The 16,961-nt window shown below is 46.2% G+C and overlaps 1 protein-coding gene across 1 annotated transcript in view; it reads left to right on the top strand.

The window, feature by feature from the left end:
- The window catches only part of LOC116951157 (protein-arginine deiminase type-2-like), a 48,467-nt gene that overhangs the window by 25,898 nt on the left and 5,608 nt on the right, over positions 1-16,961 (top strand). The window contains exons 8-15 of the mRNA XM_076073626.1: positions 28-185; positions 695-797; positions 1,268-1,372; positions 3,062-3,216; positions 5,004-5,151; positions 7,649-7,754; positions 8,627-8,709; positions 13,727-13,852. Coding sequence (XP_075929741.1) covers positions 28-185; positions 695-797; positions 1,268-1,372; positions 3,062-3,216; positions 5,004-5,151; positions 7,649-7,754; positions 8,627-8,709; positions 13,727-13,852 — 984 coding nt within the window. The remainder of the gene's footprint in view (positions 1-27; positions 186-694; positions 798-1,267; positions 1,373-3,061; positions 3,217-5,003; positions 5,152-7,648; positions 7,755-8,626; positions 8,710-13,726; positions 13,853-16,961) is intronic.

The raw sequence follows: 16,961 nt of genomic DNA, 5'->3' as shown, positions 1-16,961 counted from the left end.
TCTAACCCAAAACCATCATTATGAACATTATGGGTTAGGTTGTTTTGTGACGCTATAGTATTATTTTCTCGCTTTTGCCAGGGCAAACAGAGCACGCCGATTTTCACCGACAGCGTGGTTTTTCGTGTGGCTCCGTGGATCATGACTCCAAATACCCAGCCGGCGCTGGAGGTCTTCATGTCAAGGTATCTGGGGAGTAGGGATACGTTCCTGATTTTTATGTTAATCCCAAAAATAAATTAAACCGGGCCTAGATGCGGTGGCGTGTGATGCGTGGTGTATCCTCTCTGCATGGTGAGCGGTTGCATGGTTCTGTGGTTGCGTGGTTGTGTGTTTGCGTGGTTGTGTGCTCACCCCAGGGTTAGTAGGGAGTGGAAGTGTAGCAGTTTAGTGCGCTGTGCTACAAACCCGGCAACCCAGGTTCGATTCCCGTTAACAGCCAACACCAGTGATAGCGAATATTTTTACCGGTCCTGGACCTCCCCTAGGTCGACTTAGCCTCAAAGGAGTAGCTGGTGCAATGTGTAAACGTCACCACTAGGGAGACAAAGGTGTGTGGAAGAGTGTGTGTTGGTGTAGTGCTGGCCACCCACCTCCTCGTGTGCTGTGCCGGCCTTCATCGGTGCTTGCTAACAGCACTTGCCCCTACAGTCTGTTAAGGCTATACGGGGGATCTTTGTCTTTGTCACCCCAGGGTCGACTCGAATGCGGTGTTCATAAAGCAGATGACCACCCTCGCTCACCTGGCCGGGTGCACGCCAATTGAAATACAGGTCAAGATGGACGTGTGGATGCAGGTGAGTGTCAGTGTGTAAGAGAGAGTACTGAGGTGTGTGGGGAGCCGTAGAGTAGCGGTTAGCGTGCTGCACTACTAACCCAGTGACCTGAGTTCAATTCTCATTCATAGTGGTAAGCACACAGGGTGAGCTCATCTGTCGAAGATGATTAGAATCTCATAATGCTGCAGTTCTGATGGAGCAGTGGTGCAGTGGTGAGAGCACTGGGTTATGAACCCGGTGACCCAAGTTCGATTTCCTCATGACAGCTAACATCAGTGGTGAGTGATAACCGAACTGGTCCTAGGGCCCACCCTTCAGCCTGCACTCCACCTGCACGGTGAAGTATGGTCAAACAAACCAAACGTCTTAGTGCGACGTTGGGAGGCCTTAATCCGCCGGTGGATTCACTCGCTACCAACGCTGCTCCATTCACTCAGCGAGGTTTCGTGGGGGTGGGGTAATTGACGTTTCTCTTTGTTCACGTGCAGGACGAGATGGAGTTTGGCTACTGCGAGTGTCCCACCAAGGTCATACCGGTCGTGTTCGACTCCCCGCGGGACCGCGAACTAAAGGCCGTGCCGATCCTTCTAACGGTAACCGCGTCGACCCCACCCAGCCCTTGCTGGCTACGCTTCCATGGCAGAAAGCGATGCACACTGCCTCGCGAATCGCGGATTAAAAAGCATACAGGGTGTCCGAAAAATAATAGACCAAAAATAATGTTGAGTAGTTTTATTGTTATTCGAGGTACTGACATTAATTTAATATGGCTTAGGAGTTTTTAGTTTATTTAAAATGTTATGGTATTGATTAGATATTATCGGATTATTAATAAACTTCCACGTCGTCCATCATTTACTATGATCAATAATTCACTATAATCAAACTAATTCAGTGTTCAAACCCTGAGAAAACATTTTCCAACACAGCTGTAGGGGATGGATGATGACACAGCAACATCAACAACAGTAGCATGTTTAAGCTCTTCAAGGTCCCTTGGTTTGCTAGTTGTAGACTTTATTTAAAAAATCGCAGAGATAAAAAAAAATCGAATGGCGTTAAGTTGGGCGAACGGGTGGACTTATCATGGTATATCAGAAAATTGGGTTTCTCCTGAAACAGGAAGACGGTACCAGTCATGTAATGTTTACGTTCTGCACGCGGGGTGCAGAACGTAAACATTACCATCAATCAACATGTTAACGTCAGTCGGAACCATAGGGGTCCTATAGGAGGTGAAACGTGAACCGATTAAAAAACATTAAACATACCTGTCAACCCATACGGTTTACCCATATTCTTGTACAGGGAAATTAAGTTTTCAGGTCCATACGGCGTACAGCCGTTTCCATGCGGGCAAAATTTTGTTTCTATTTGTTTGTGTTTCGCCCTTTATAAGGGCACGGGGTGACCAATACTGTCTGAATTGGTCTGAAATAAGGTAGGCACTGATAACAGGTTGATAGGTATAATTAATCGATGTCAGTGTTAACGAGGGACTACTGTATACATCATACAGTGACCCATTCACAGGAATTGCTTGTTACCCACGAAATGCATCGTCTCCTCCTATACACAGGGGGGAGTATGGTGAGGACAGAAAGAAAGGGAGCAATGGGAAGGTCGTGCGGAGGAGAGTAGAGTGAGATGAGAGGGGAGCAGCAGGAGGGGGCGTGGAGGGGAACCGAGGGGATGATGAGAGAGGATGGAGTGAGACGGGGCATGCAGGGATGAGTCCGTGGAGGCAATTGGACTGGGGTAAGACTTACTGAGCAATTATAGCTCTTTTTCAAATCGTGAACTTTTCAGAGACTTTACTCAATTTATTATGCACCTATGTCACTAGTTGTGGGTAATAATGTAAATGAACCATGGTCTGTTTCAACGTGTAATATTCCAACAGATTATAGCCCTTCAGTCTGTGAGCCTTTTATGTTTTAAAACTAAAACCAACATTTTTATTTTATTTTACCAGGTAAGGCCCACTGAGCTATATGACTCTTTTTCGGAAGCGACCTGGCCACAAATTATAGCTCAACGAAGTGGCTTATCACGTGGAGATTTGTAGCAGCCAAATACTCTGAACTGCATGTTCCTAATGTGCAGGGGAAAACCGGAGGACCCGGAGAAAAATCCACAAGACCATGGAGACAGAGTAAATGCAAATTCCAAATATACAACAAGCATCAGGATCGGGATCGAAACCACGACCTCCAGCATACCAGGCGAGGTAGTTAATATCTCGCCACCATGGTGTTTCTCTGCCCTGGCCGGCGTCTCAGGGCAAGGACTTTGGCTACGTGACGCGGAAGACACGGAGAGGCGAATGGGTGAACAGCCTGGACTCGTTCGGAAACCTTGAGGTGTCGCCCCCCGTCATCGTGAGGGGCAAGAAATATCCACTCGGGCGCATCATCATCGGCAGCGCCTTCCCCGGGTGAGTCTGCTGGGTGTCTCACTCCCTCTCTCATTCTGGGGGTCGCCGCATGGAATGATTCACCTCCCCCCCTCTCCCCCCGAACCTCTTCAATAACTCGATGAATATTCAGTCGGCGGCCGCGATTTGATTCAAGAGCCGATTCTTCTTCAGTCATTATTTTTCGTCATGTTTTCAGAAAGTAAGGAAGAAATCGACTGCCTTGCTGCATTAAAAAAAAAATCTTCCGCATTAAGGCCACTCCACACCAATGTTAATCACAGGGGGTTGTTTCCACCATCCTTCACGTTTGGTGAGTGGGAATGGGCCAGGCCCGGTTCAGGTTAACGCTCTTTTACCGATGTTGAACATGGCCGGGATTCGAACTCGGGTTGGCTGGTTCATCTCGCAATGCACCTCCTCACCCCAGCTCCACCCCCTCCACTTCATTTGGGCTTAATTTTTTTCACGTTTATTCTATCTCATTTGTACGGTTATCTTCACCCCCCTCCCCCCCCCCCATTAGCCCACTTGTAAAAATAGCTTTCTCCTTTGCACTAGCCTTAATCAGTTCAAGTATATAGTGGACCACTGTAGCCCTCGCCCTCTTCAATGGGAGAAAATGGCAAAGCTGCCTCCTCCCGAAGCACTCTCTTCGTGGCGAGCGGACGTCGAAAATTGCTCTTGCGCAAGACTGGAATTCACATGAAAGCACATTTGGACGTGCGCTCGCCGTTGAATGCAACAATTGTATTGGAATCGGCGATTCCTCAAACACCCATCGTCAAGAAAAAACTGCAACAAATGAGACAGAGAAATAAACGAGAAAATACAAACGGGGTACCATCTACACAAAAAACGGGCGAGTTTGGTCACGATGCTGAATCGTGACAATTTACCAACATCGCTGGACCGACACCTTCTCTGGTGCCGTCACAGGGAAGGCACTGCCGATAAGCCAGAGGAGTCCAGCTGTTGTATATAGGTGTGTATGTTTAATTTCTTTCGCACCGTACGTTAGCCAGCCGTGCTAATCGGAGGTGTGGGGGAAGGACAACAAACTAATCAAAGATTGAAGTTCAGATGCAAACTTTTCAGGTTTATACATCATTTACATTTGAGATTGCAGGATTAACTAAGTACAAAAATCAGTTTTAAAGAATTATTTTTCAATTTCGATTTGAAAGGGCATAGCTCTAGTGGCTTCCTGAGAGCAAAAAAAATATATAGCCATGTGACCACCAGCATACGAATAACTTGTACACACCTAGCAGCATATCGTGCGATATTTTTTTAAATTAACGTGGCATACCGCTCAATACCAAACCTTAACATAACAACACTGTATAGTATGATTCAGAATCATAACCGAACTCGGCAGAAAGCCAGAAAACGTAAAGAATGAGCTCATTAAGCAGCTCGCACACACACACACAGACAAGAGGGGAACGGTCATGAAACAGCTTCATAATTGAGTTGTAACGATTTATGATACAAAGTGGGGGAAAATTGAAGATGGAGGGATGGGGGGGCCCAATTAATTATTTTCACCAGGGCCCAAGCCAACCACGCCGCCGCTGCACCAATCACTCTAAGAGTGGCGGGACTACAGGCACGTGCCACGCACCACCTCGAGCTCAAATGGGTCCCTCGTTCGCAGGATCGTCCCATTCACCGCATTCCCTCTCCACCTCCTGTCCCCTTATCCCCCTGACTCCGTCGCCCGTCGTTGTCGCCCAGGTGTGACATCCCGACCCGCCCTGACCCGCCCCGCCCCGCTTGTCTCGTATGTGGTCCCGTCCCTGCAGAGAGCGCGCGGGGCGCAAAATGGCCCGCGCCGTGCGCGAGTTCCTGTTCGCGCAGCAGGTGCAGGCGCCCGTTGAGCTCTACAGCGACTGGCTCAGCGTGGGCCACGTCGACGAGTTCATGAGCTTCGTGCCGGCGCCCGACCGCAAGGTTTGGCGTGATGGTGAACTGTCCTCCGATTACACGGGAGATGATGGTGGTTGTTGCGATTTAGAAAGTGGTGGTGTAGTTTAGGTGACGGTTAGGAGGACAGGCGGGAGAGGTTAAGGGGGGGGTTGGGGTAGGTCTGGTAGTAGCTGGGGGGTGGGGGACAGGGAGGCGCCACGGTGGCAAGATTTTAACTACCTTACCTGGTGTAGAGGAGGTAGTGGATTTCATACTGACCCTGATGCCTGCTGTATATTTGGAGTTTGCATGTTCTTCCTGTGGTCACGAGGATTTGTCTCCGGGTCCTTCACGTTTAGAATCAATATGCTTTTAAAGCATTTGGCTGCAATAAATGCCAATGTGATTAGCCACTAATGAAAAAGCACTACATAGCTCTGTGGGCCTCACCTGGTAAAATAATGGTTTAATTAAATTTCAGGTTAGTTTAGTAGCAGCAGCAGTAGTAGATTGGACTGGGGAGAAGAGATGGGATTTAAGGGAGGAGCGGCAGCTGGTTGTTCTGGCAACGATTGTTCCGCGTGCAGTGGGAGTTTGTTCCCAGTGAAGGGGAGCCAGAAGGGACAAGGAACGAGAGAGCGAGGCTGGGTGCAGGATGGTGAGGGCGGCACGGAGAGGGACCGCAGAGACTGGGAGCATAGAGGATAGGATGTAACAGAGGAGTAAGAGACGAGAGAAGCAAGACGAGGGTGGGGCAGGACCATGCATGGATTTTTAAACTCGAGCAGTGGTTCCCAACCTGTGGTCCGCGAGGCTACTATGGTGGGGTGGGGGTCCCGTGGAAAAAAAGATAAATAATAACATCCTCACCGAGGAAATGCACAATTTCAAATAACTAGTGGTTGCAGCGTGTGGTGTTCCGCTAAATATTTGGAGGTTGGGAAAGAGGGTTGGGAACCGCTGGCGTGGAGTACCGCTGGCCTCGAGTACGGGGCGCTTCAAAAACACGTTAACACTTACATGGGACCATCGTTTTTAATTAAAAAATAACGGATAAGGTACTGTAACATGATACCAAAATGTAATGTTAATAGCTTAAAAATGTGAAAGAGTCTCCACTTGTTCGCAATCATTGTCAACACATGCCTGGAATCATCTCCAGGTGGTCTCCAGAGCCTGGAGGCACATTTCTTGTGGCATTGTTGCAAATTCTCAGACGTGTTAAACATTTTTTTAAGCACCCTGTATATGCGAGCGCACGTGCATGCACAATGTCTATATACATGCGTTATTTTGTTATTATTGTGGTTGCTAAGCACAGGCCCAAAATGGCAAGGGGTGAGCAAACAAACAGCACTATTGAAGGTATACCATAGTCTCATCATTATAAAAGACTCGCAAGGTCCGATGCACTCTAAACATGTGCCCAGTGTCAATAAAGTTATATTGGTCACACACACGAAAACTGAATAATAAGATGCACCTGGAAATGTTGTTTTAAAGTACGGGGAGAAAAAAACTGTCTCTTATAATTTGGAGAATATGCAAATAGATGACCATTGATCTTTTTTTTACTTGAACAAGATAATAAGATCTTTAAAAAGGAGTTAATAGGAGGGTTTGTGTGAGATTTAGAAAAATCAATTAGAAGACAGATTTTTTTAAAATAATCATTTTAGCGGCATGCATTTTCCAATGGCAGCTGTCAGGCATCCGGCCTTCAAGACGCGCGACCCTCAGAATCAGAATCTGAATTATTTTTATTGGAAGAATCCGATGAGCTACAAAGCTCTTTTTCACAAAGATGTCCAGAGTGACGACCTCGGTGACGACGAGTGACGGCGTCATCAGTGGCACAAGGTGGCCGCAGGGCTTCCAGTGGGGGGCTGATATTGCTCGCACATCGGATGAGAGATGGGGAAACATTACCAAAGGAACTAAGGCTGAAGATTGGAAGGAAAAATAAAGATGGAAAATGAGATTGTGGGATGAGATGCAGTTTGGAGGAATGCCCGAGATGGAGGTGGCAAAGAGATTGTGAAGAGTGGAAGACGCGGGTGGGAGGCCCCTGCCCAACGGCGGGGCTGCTAACGATCTTTGTCTGTTTGTGTTGTTGTGTGTTGTGTTGTTGTTGTCGTTGTTGTACGCGATGTGTTTGTGTTGATGTCGTTGTCATTGTGTGCGATGTTTGTGTTGTTGTACGGTGTTGTGCGCTTTCGGTGTTGTCGTTGTGTGCGATATGTTTGTGTTGCTGTGCATTGTGCGGTGTTGTTATTGTGTGTGATGCGTTTGTGCTGCCGTGCATTGTGTTGTGCTTTGTGTGGTGTTATTATTGCCGTTGTTCATCGTGTTTGTGTTGTTGTTGTCGTTGTGTGCGATGTGTTTGTGTTGCTGTGCATTGTGTTGTGTTGTCATTGTGTGTGACGTGTTTGTGTTACGGTGAATTGTATTGTGCTTTGCGTGGTGTTATTATTGTCGTTGTGTTCTACGTGTTTGTGTTGTTGTTGTGTGCGATTTGCTTGTGGTGCCGTGCGACACACAGGGGTTCCGGCTGCTGCTCGCGAGCCCCAACGCGTGTCTCCGTCTCCTCAAGGAGCTGCACCAGCAGGGCCACGGCCAGAGGCGCCTCTTTGAGAGCTGCCCAGACGGTGAGCTCGTCACTAAATGTGCAGGTTGAAGATTTATAAACATCGACGCTGAAGCTGCAGTTGGCAGCGCAAGATCCTAGGTATTAAATGAAGCGGTGTCCCGCACATTGGACGACTACGTATTTGTGTTTAGCTTTAATGTGCAGGTACATATTCGTCTTCTGCTGGTTGAGGGCATCTGAAAGCAGGCAAAATGGAAACGTGGTGGATTGGGCCTTAGGCCTTTCCTAGACTGTATTCTAATACTGATAAAAGTTCTGGGTCATGATTGACTAGAAGAGAAAAATGAGGCACCGACCCTTTTGTAAAGACTTCCATCTGGTGAGTTGCAAAGAAAGAAAAAATACGTTTTGGGAAAATATCCTTGCCTTTCCAAGAAATATAACTGTAAAGCACCAAACATTGGATGGCATTATAAAGTCAGGGCTGCCACATGTCTTGGGTTTCAGTTGGACAATCAGGAAATTGGCATCTCTCTTTGGGTGGCAGCGATTGATTTGCACCGAGAACTGGTACCGGTTTTGCATTGAACAGAATCCATAATACGGATTTTTTGGGTTCGATCGCGTAAATATAAATGTATCGTTAAAACCGCCACCACCCGACGTAGCCAATTATTGAGGTTTGTCACGTAAACAGAACATGCCAATTTGTTACTAGCACAGCACACCGGTGTGTTGGAGAGCAAATCCACAACATTTACAATCTGAGTATGACGTTTCACCATTGCTAGTTGTAGTTACTGCTAGTTGTAATTACAACAGGCAGTAATGCTAGTTGTAGTCAATGCTGTAAGCAATGAAACCTAACCTCTGACCTCCCACATCTCCTCTATCGCGATCACCCTCTTCCCATCTATGATCCCCCCACAGTTGTCTCATCCTTGGAGCGCAAGATGAAGATTCAGGACATCCTCGATGACATAAACATCACGACTGAAAACAATAATGTGCAGGTACAGTATTCACCCAGAGGTGGACCTGTTCTCACCGATACCCAGAGATAACCACACATTGATACCCAGAGATAACCACACACACACACACACTGATAGCCAGAGATAACCACACACTGATACCCATAAATAACCACATACAGATACTGATACCCAGAGATAACCACACACACACAATGATACCCAGAGATAACCACACACTGATACCCATAAATAACCACACACACATACTGATACCCAGAGATAACCACACACACACACTGGTACCCAGAGATAACCACACACACACACACACTGATACCCAGAGATAACCACACACACACACTTATACCCAGAGATAACCAAACACACACACACTGATACCCAGAGATAACCACACACACACACTTATACCCAGAGATAACCACACACACACACACACTGATACCCAGAGATAACCAGACACACACACACACTGATACCCAGAGATAACCACACACACACACACTGATACCCAGAGATAACCACACACACACACTGATACCCAGAGATAACCACACACACACACTGATACCCAGAGATAACCACACACACACACTGATACCCAGAGATAACCACACACACACTGATACCCAGAGATAACCACACACACACTGATACCCAGAGATAACCACACACACACACTGATACCCAGAGATAACCACACCCACACACACTGATACCCAGAGATAACCACACACTCGCACACTGATACCCAGAGATAACCACAGACACTCACACACTGATATCCAGAGATAACCACACACACACACACTGATACCCAGAGATAACCACACACGCACACACTGATACCCAGAGATAACCACACACACACACACTGATACCCAGAGATAACCACACACACACGATTTTAGGGTGTCCTTCAAACACCTGCCTCGTTAAGGGGGTGGGATTCATTCGTGTTCAGAAATTCCTCGTTTACACGGTAGATGCATTCCTGAAAAGTGCTGCGTTCAGTGTAAATGCATTAAGTGAGGAATTAACCGACTGAATCACGTTTATATAATTAACTCATCCGATGGTAGGACATACAACTGATATGAGGGTACGCCGTCGCGTTACTGTATTGTTCCGCGTTACTGTATCATACCGCTTAGTCGGGCGACTCAAGAAAGTAGTTCGTCGTCGACCGCTCAGGAACCACGTTATAACGGGGCGTGGTCCACGTTATAATGGGGAGCGGTCAACGTTATAACTGAGAGCAGCCAGCGTTGTTGCATGGCGCGTTCCGCTTGTGTGCGAGAGTGCTCCCTCGCAGAACTCTCGTAGCGAGGAACGCGGTGTGTGAACACGCGTTAAGCGAGGACTTCACCGTATATCCGTTTCATGAGCAAAAGCCTATTCTAGATTTTAAGTTTTCGTGACTGCAAGGATCCATATTCTTTGGTTCTTTCGGTAAAGTCACGTAGATAAAAAAATGAAATAAAACAACAATAAAAACAACTAAATTAAATCACGACGTTTCTGGCGCAACACAAGCGCCCGTCATCATGTGGGACACAACAGTTAGAAACAACTGCTGAACTGAGCAAGAAATCTGCAGTGAAACAAGACGCTATATAAATAAGAGAGGGGTGGGAGGAGCCAAGGAGGAGATACAGAGTGGGGGGGTGGGGGGTGCGTGGGGTAGGGCGTAGGAAGATCAAAGAGAGGAAAGGGAAGACACTAACATGCTGAACATGCTGCAATGGACAACATGACACTAAACATGCTGAGCCCTCAAAGGCTTAGGACACATCAAAACAGACGTTGCTGGAGCTGAAATTGCCACTATCCTCAAAAATTCTAAGAAACCCATTAGCAACATTAGCAAAAATGAGCGCTCTGAACTCGCAAATTTGAAAAAGAGGGATGAGATAGTCATCCTCTCGGCCGACAAGGGCAATGCCACTGTCATCATGGATAAAACCACATACAACAACAAAATCCAGGGCCTACTCAATGATGGCAGCTACTCCAAAATCAATAGAGATCTGACTAACAGCCTAACTACTAAAACCAACAAGAAAATTACCAGTTCGACTTCCCTAATCGAACCAGTCAAACGGCTCTCCCTAAAACCCTCGGCTGCTAGACCACCCAGATTCTATGGTTTTCCCAAGATCCATAAAGAAGGTACCCCATTGCAGCCCATCGTGTCCACGATCAACTTACCTACCTACAAACTAGCCCGTTTTCTGCCGGATACTTTACTTCCCTTTACAGGCAAGACCACTTCAGCTGTACTTAATTCAACTCACTTGGTCTCTCTAATCAAGGACATTTCACTGTCCCCTGATGATGTCCTCGTCAGCTTTGATGTGGTCTCTCCATTTACCAAGGTTCCAGTGCCTGACACTTAGGCCTCGGCAAGGTAAGGTAATTTACCCTTTTTACCGGGTAAAAGAGTAAAAGTGTCGACATGCCAAGGGGTAAGGTAAAGGGTAGGGTTAAAGGTAGCTCGGAAGAATTACCCAGTAGGGTAACGGTAGCGCGAAGTATTACCCGGTAAATACGGTGCCTTGTTTACCGCTAAAAGCTCCGTGGCGCAGTCCGTGGCCTCCATTTAATTAGTAATATTTAAAAAAAACTTTCTTAAAAACACGCTTTTATGAAATGTATGAGTAATGGCAGAACTCCACGACTCCAGGAAGTGGCCCCGAAGCTTGCCGTAATGTAAGGGACCGTGGCCAATTACAGCCAACGTCAGTTGACTGTGGACAATTAGACCCAAGCCGAAACATAACATAAAAACTTATATATATTTTTTAATGATAGAATATAGTATCGTCATCAGTATGACATAAGTATATCAAGTTTGCAGTCGATACCACATTGGAAAGTGGGTTAAAATTGAGTTACAAGATTTGAGGACAACAGTGAGTTAAAATAAAGCGTGTAAAATTGTAATCATCGAGAGTATTCTATATGAATAAAGCACTCTACCTAGCATTTACCTGTTATAAACCTTTTTCATGTGCAGTACCCCAGTAATTACCCTGTAATCGGGTAATTTGTATGGGGTAAGGGTAAAAGGTGGGGTAAGGGTAAAAGGTAGGGTAAAGGTAGGCTCGTTGCTTTTAACCTTTTACCTTACCTGCTGAAGGGTAAAAGGTAGGGTAGAGTGATTGTATTGTGGTAAGGTAAAAGGTAGGGTAAAGGTAGGCTCGTTGTTTTAACCTTTTACCTTACCTTGCCGAGGCCTACTGACACCATAGCAATAATTGAAGACTTAGTCCAACATGGACTGAACCCTGATGTCCCTGTGCTGGTTAGGCACTGGCTCATCAACACTTACTTCACCTGGAATGGTACTTTCTACAAACAAAATGAGGATACCCCATGGGTCCCCCCTTGTCACCAGTGATAGCCAATGTTTTCATGGAGAAATTTGAAACAGACGCCATCCAGACATCCACCCTATGTCGTTCCCTGTGGAATAGATATGTGGATGACACTTTCGTCATTTGGCAACATGGCCTACCAGCATTGAACCAATTTCTTGACCACATTAACTCCATACACCCATCAATCAAATTCACCATGGAAATGTAGAAGGATGGCAAGCTACCATTCTTGGATGTTCTGTTTGAGAGGAGGTCCAATGGCTCTTTGGGACATTCTGTCTAAAGGAATGCCACCCACACAGACTCCTATCTGAAGCCTGATTCCCACCACCATCCGGCACAGAAGAATTCCCTCATCAAAACACTGATCCATAGGGCCGACTGCATCTCTGACCAACACCACCTGGTCAATGAATTAGAACATGTACACATGGCCCTTAAGATGAATGGATACTCGGACCGTACTATCCGCAAAGTTGTATCTCCTACCATGGAGAAACAACCCCCTAAGACTCCGATCAAAACCATCACGTTACCATACATAGATGGCGTTACCAAAAAGGTTGCCAAAATCTTAAACAAAACGCAAGATCCAGGTCCAATTTAGTACAGTACACAAAATCCGTGATCTAATCTCATCTGTGAAGGATGTCATTCCTGACTTGCAATACCCTGGAATCTACAAACTAAGTTGCATCTGTGGTGATTGTTACATTGGCGAAACGAAACGTCATGTTTCTGACCGTGTCCGCGAGCACAAGTCAGATCTGAAACACGGAAAAACCAATTCCTCCGCAGTTGCTGATCACTGCTATAATGCTGTGGGCTCTCATGATATTGTTTTTTCCGAGACCAAGGTACTCTGCAAACCATCTGGCTACTATGAAAGGTTTGTTCATGAAGCCATCCAGATACACAAACATAGACATAACTTTAACTGAGATGATGGATACAAATTGAGCAATCATTGGAAAGATGTTATTAATCAGGTAAAATCATAACTACATGATGTTGTTGTCCATTGCGGCATGTTTAGTGTCATGTTGTCCATTGCAGCATGTTTAGTGTCTTCCCTTTTCTCTCTTTGATCTTCCTATGCCCTACCCCCCGCCCCACGCACCCCCCACCCCCCCACCTTGGCTCCTCCCACCCCTCTCTTATTTACATAGCGTCTTGTTTCACTGCAGTTAGATGTGTCTAACTGTTGTGTTCCACCTGATGACGGGCGCTTGTGTTGCGCCCAAAACGTCATGATTTAATTTAGTTTTTATTTTTGTTTTATTTTATTCTATTATTACCTACGTGACTTTACCGAAAGAACCAAAGAATACAAAAGCCTATTGTTTCCATAAGGCCAAAGACAGCCCCAATTGATGGCTTTGAATTCTACTTTTTATCGTTCGTTATTATTAATACTACATGCGTATAAAAAATAATTGACGTCAAAGTTAGTGAGAGAAAAAGAAAATCGCCACTGAAATCGCCAAAAATCACGCGCCAATTTTGTAAGGCACAAAGACAAAGATCCCCCATATAGCCTTAACGGCCTTTTGGGGCAAGTGCTGTTAGCGAGCACCTGTGAAGAAATGCACACACACACGCGCGCACACACACGCACACGTGCGTATTAATGGCAACGACTGTGGTGGCAGCGCTGCATTGACTGGAACCGCGACGTGCTCAAGAGGGAGCTGGGCCTGGAGGAGGCGGACATCATCGACCTCCCCGTGCTCTTCTTCCTCAACGAGAGCAAGGCCGAGGCCTACTTCCCCGACGTGGTGCGTGTGGCTGCTCTGTTACCAAAGCTCCACTCTTTAACTGTTTAACTATTTTTTTTATTTTACCAGGTAAGGCCCACTGATCTATATAGCTCTTTTTTAGAAGTGACCTGTCCATCACAAATAGTTTGAGGACCATTGAGATTAGAAGCTTAATTTTTAAATTATTATTTTTAATAGTATATACAGGAAAAGCTCTGCAATTCGGCACTTTACCATCCGGAATGCTCCATTAAACCGGCATCTGTTAGAAATGGCAATATCCGAATTTTGTTTACTATAGCCATCTGGCATCTTGCCGTGCCCTTCTCTAAGATCTGTTTATTTCACGATGCTGCCAAGTGGTCACACTAGTGGCAGTCTCAGTTGTAAACATTCACCATCCACCACTGCCATCGCGTTGTGCTTGCGCTGATCGTGACTTCAGCCACTGGAAACTCATTTCCTTAGAACTGCTTGTTGTTGTGTTTAGTTTGTTGTCTTTACCCCGCACCTCCCATTAGCACTGTTGGCTACACACGGTGCGAAATAAGTTCACCGTACATACATACTTTGTATACTGTACCCTAAACTACCCCACTCCTCTATGACCAACTTGGAATACTCTACAACTGACTGCTAAGAACCTCTGCAAAATAGTATATTATTCCTTATATCATCGTTAAAATACAGGCTTATTAATTTCTCCCGTGCCATTCCGTGGCCCAGGTGAACATGGTGGTGCTCAACAAGCAACTGGGCATCCCAAAGCCATTCTGGCCGCACGTGGACGGGCAGTGCCCACTGGAGAGACGCGTGCGCTCCCTGCTCGAGCCCCTGGGCCTCGCTTGCCACTTCATCGACGACCTGAAGACCTACCACCTCAATCAGGGCGAGGTGCACTGCGGCTCCAACACTCGCCGCTCACCCTTCGCTGGCGTCCGCTGGTGGGACGTGGACCCCCTGTGAGACCCGTCAAGCCCCTGGGCGTGAAGACGACAGCCCACGTCATGCCGATGGCCCGTCCTCTGCTGGATCGTCCGAGCCAAGCCAGTGCGAGGCCCGCATGTGTTATTGTGCATATAATTACAATAACACACATTACAACTAATTACTAATCTACAACTCATTACTAATCATAACCATTGACTGATTACCAATCGATTATATAATTACAATACCTCCCCCCCCCCCCCCCCGCCTGAAATCACTGCACCTGAATGAGTTAAATGATGATGCCACCCTGCTGCTCTATTTTAGACCGGGAGCAAGTGAGGGCTTTACAATTCTGGCGAATTGCCCGATGAAGCTGGATGTAATGACCAGTGATACGTCGTACTCAAATTTTAAATGATGTTGATTCATTCTTCAACACACCGGTAGGCTAAAGTAGTGAACTATTTGTCCTTTGTAAACGTGACACATTTTTTACAGTTTGGCCATGTCGGGTGGTAGAGGGTTACGACACATTTATAAATAACGCGATCTAACCCAAAAACCTTTATTATGAATAATATTGATCACGAAAGCCTACGTGTTAAACTGATGGTACAGGTGGTTGGTTTTCCCACTGTGCTGAGCCACAACCAAAGCATAATTTCCTGGGCTAACAAAGTATCTGAATCTAGCTCGGGCCCAAACAGGGTCAGGGTCAATGCTTCACAAAGAGTTTTGCTTGGGTTAGGTCGCGTAAATATAAATACGTTGATTAACCCGCCACCATCCGACGCAGCCAATTTGTAAGGATTGTATGTTGAACTTCTTTCGCACCGTACGTAGCCAACCGTGCTTATCGGAGGTGTCGGGGAAGGACAACAAACGAAACACAAAAAGCAGTTCTTAAGAAATGAGTGTTCCATCCAGATTATAACGTAAACAAAACGTGTCAATTTGTTACTACTACAGCACACCGGTTGTGTTGGGAGAGTAAACCCACAATTTACTATTTTTACTCTTCGCCACATCAATGTGCTGAAGCAGCAACTAATTGGCATGTTTTGTTGATGTGACAAACCTCGCCAATTGGCTGTGTCGGGTGGTGGCAGGGTGAATTACACATTTATATCTAACAGGTAGCCTACTACTACGTGTTAAACAGGGCTAATGATTCGTTCATCGCATGCGACGCTAGTCGGCACACTGTGGTGAGGACACGGCGTCACCACATTGTCTACCTGCGTCTCGACTTGCTCGTTGTGTTTGATGCCGGTGGCATGGCTCGGCTGGTTGCAGTGGAAAAGCAACCCAGCAACCTCCCGAGTGCCACCAGGGCTGGCTCGGTACAGCCCTGGCATGTCTTGGCTGGTGCAGTGGAAAAACAACCCAGCACCTCTCGAGTCACACCAGGGTTGGCTCGGCACAGCCCTGGCATAGCTTGCTCAGCTGGTTCAATTCAGGCAACTGCCTTGTGAGTATTAATCCAGGCTGTAATCACATATGGTGATTTGATTATTTCAGGCAGGTAACTCGTGCCAGCTCTTAAGGACTAAAAACAAATAGTAGGCTTATCGAAGGGCGTTATCTAAGCCAAGTAACTCTTGCAGCAGACTTTTGCCTAATCATTGCAAACATTGTGTAGGGAAAGGCATTTAATAAAACTGTGGCTGGTATGATGTTCGTGCCTATTCAGGCCTATTCATCCCCCAATTGACTTGCGAATCCTTTGAGATCGAAGGATAACTAGAGCCCCAAGAATCAACTTAACTCTGACATCCAGTTTTGCATTGGATAAGAAAAGTTTAAATTAGAAAAAAATGTAACGAGTGTGCGTCACTCGAATTGGCCGTGGCAACAATGATTTAGATTAATGTGAAGAATAGTTTTACATGGCTTTTAAACTTTACAAAATGTTATCATAATTTCCCTGTTTGCATCATGTCTGAGACGAAGTATCCATTGGGATGTCTCATTCAGCAGTACAACCAACCCCCCCTTGTGTAATGGTATGGCTCACTGAAGAGGATATAGCAGCGCTACCTCTGAGACAGCTGGAAGTGACCTCTGGCTCCACGTGTCAGAGGGAGGAATTTTCTCACCCGCTCTGCCACGTGAGACTTAATGCTCATTGCATGAGCGTCAAACTTTCAGAGTTGGGAATTTAGCTTAAATTAAAAGCGCAGAATTTCTTGAC

This window comes from Petromyzon marinus, chromosome 42 (genome assembly GCF_048934315.1).
Source record: "Petromyzon marinus isolate PM22_M1 ecotype Great Lakes invasive population chromosome 42, UKy_Petmar_22M1.pri1.0, whole genome shotgun sequence".
NCBI lineage: Eukaryota > Metazoa > Chordata > Hyperoartia > Petromyzontiformes > Petromyzontidae > Petromyzon > Petromyzon marinus.
Note: the sequence above shows the minus strand (reverse complement) of the source record. Positions and strands in the feature narration are given on the sequence as shown.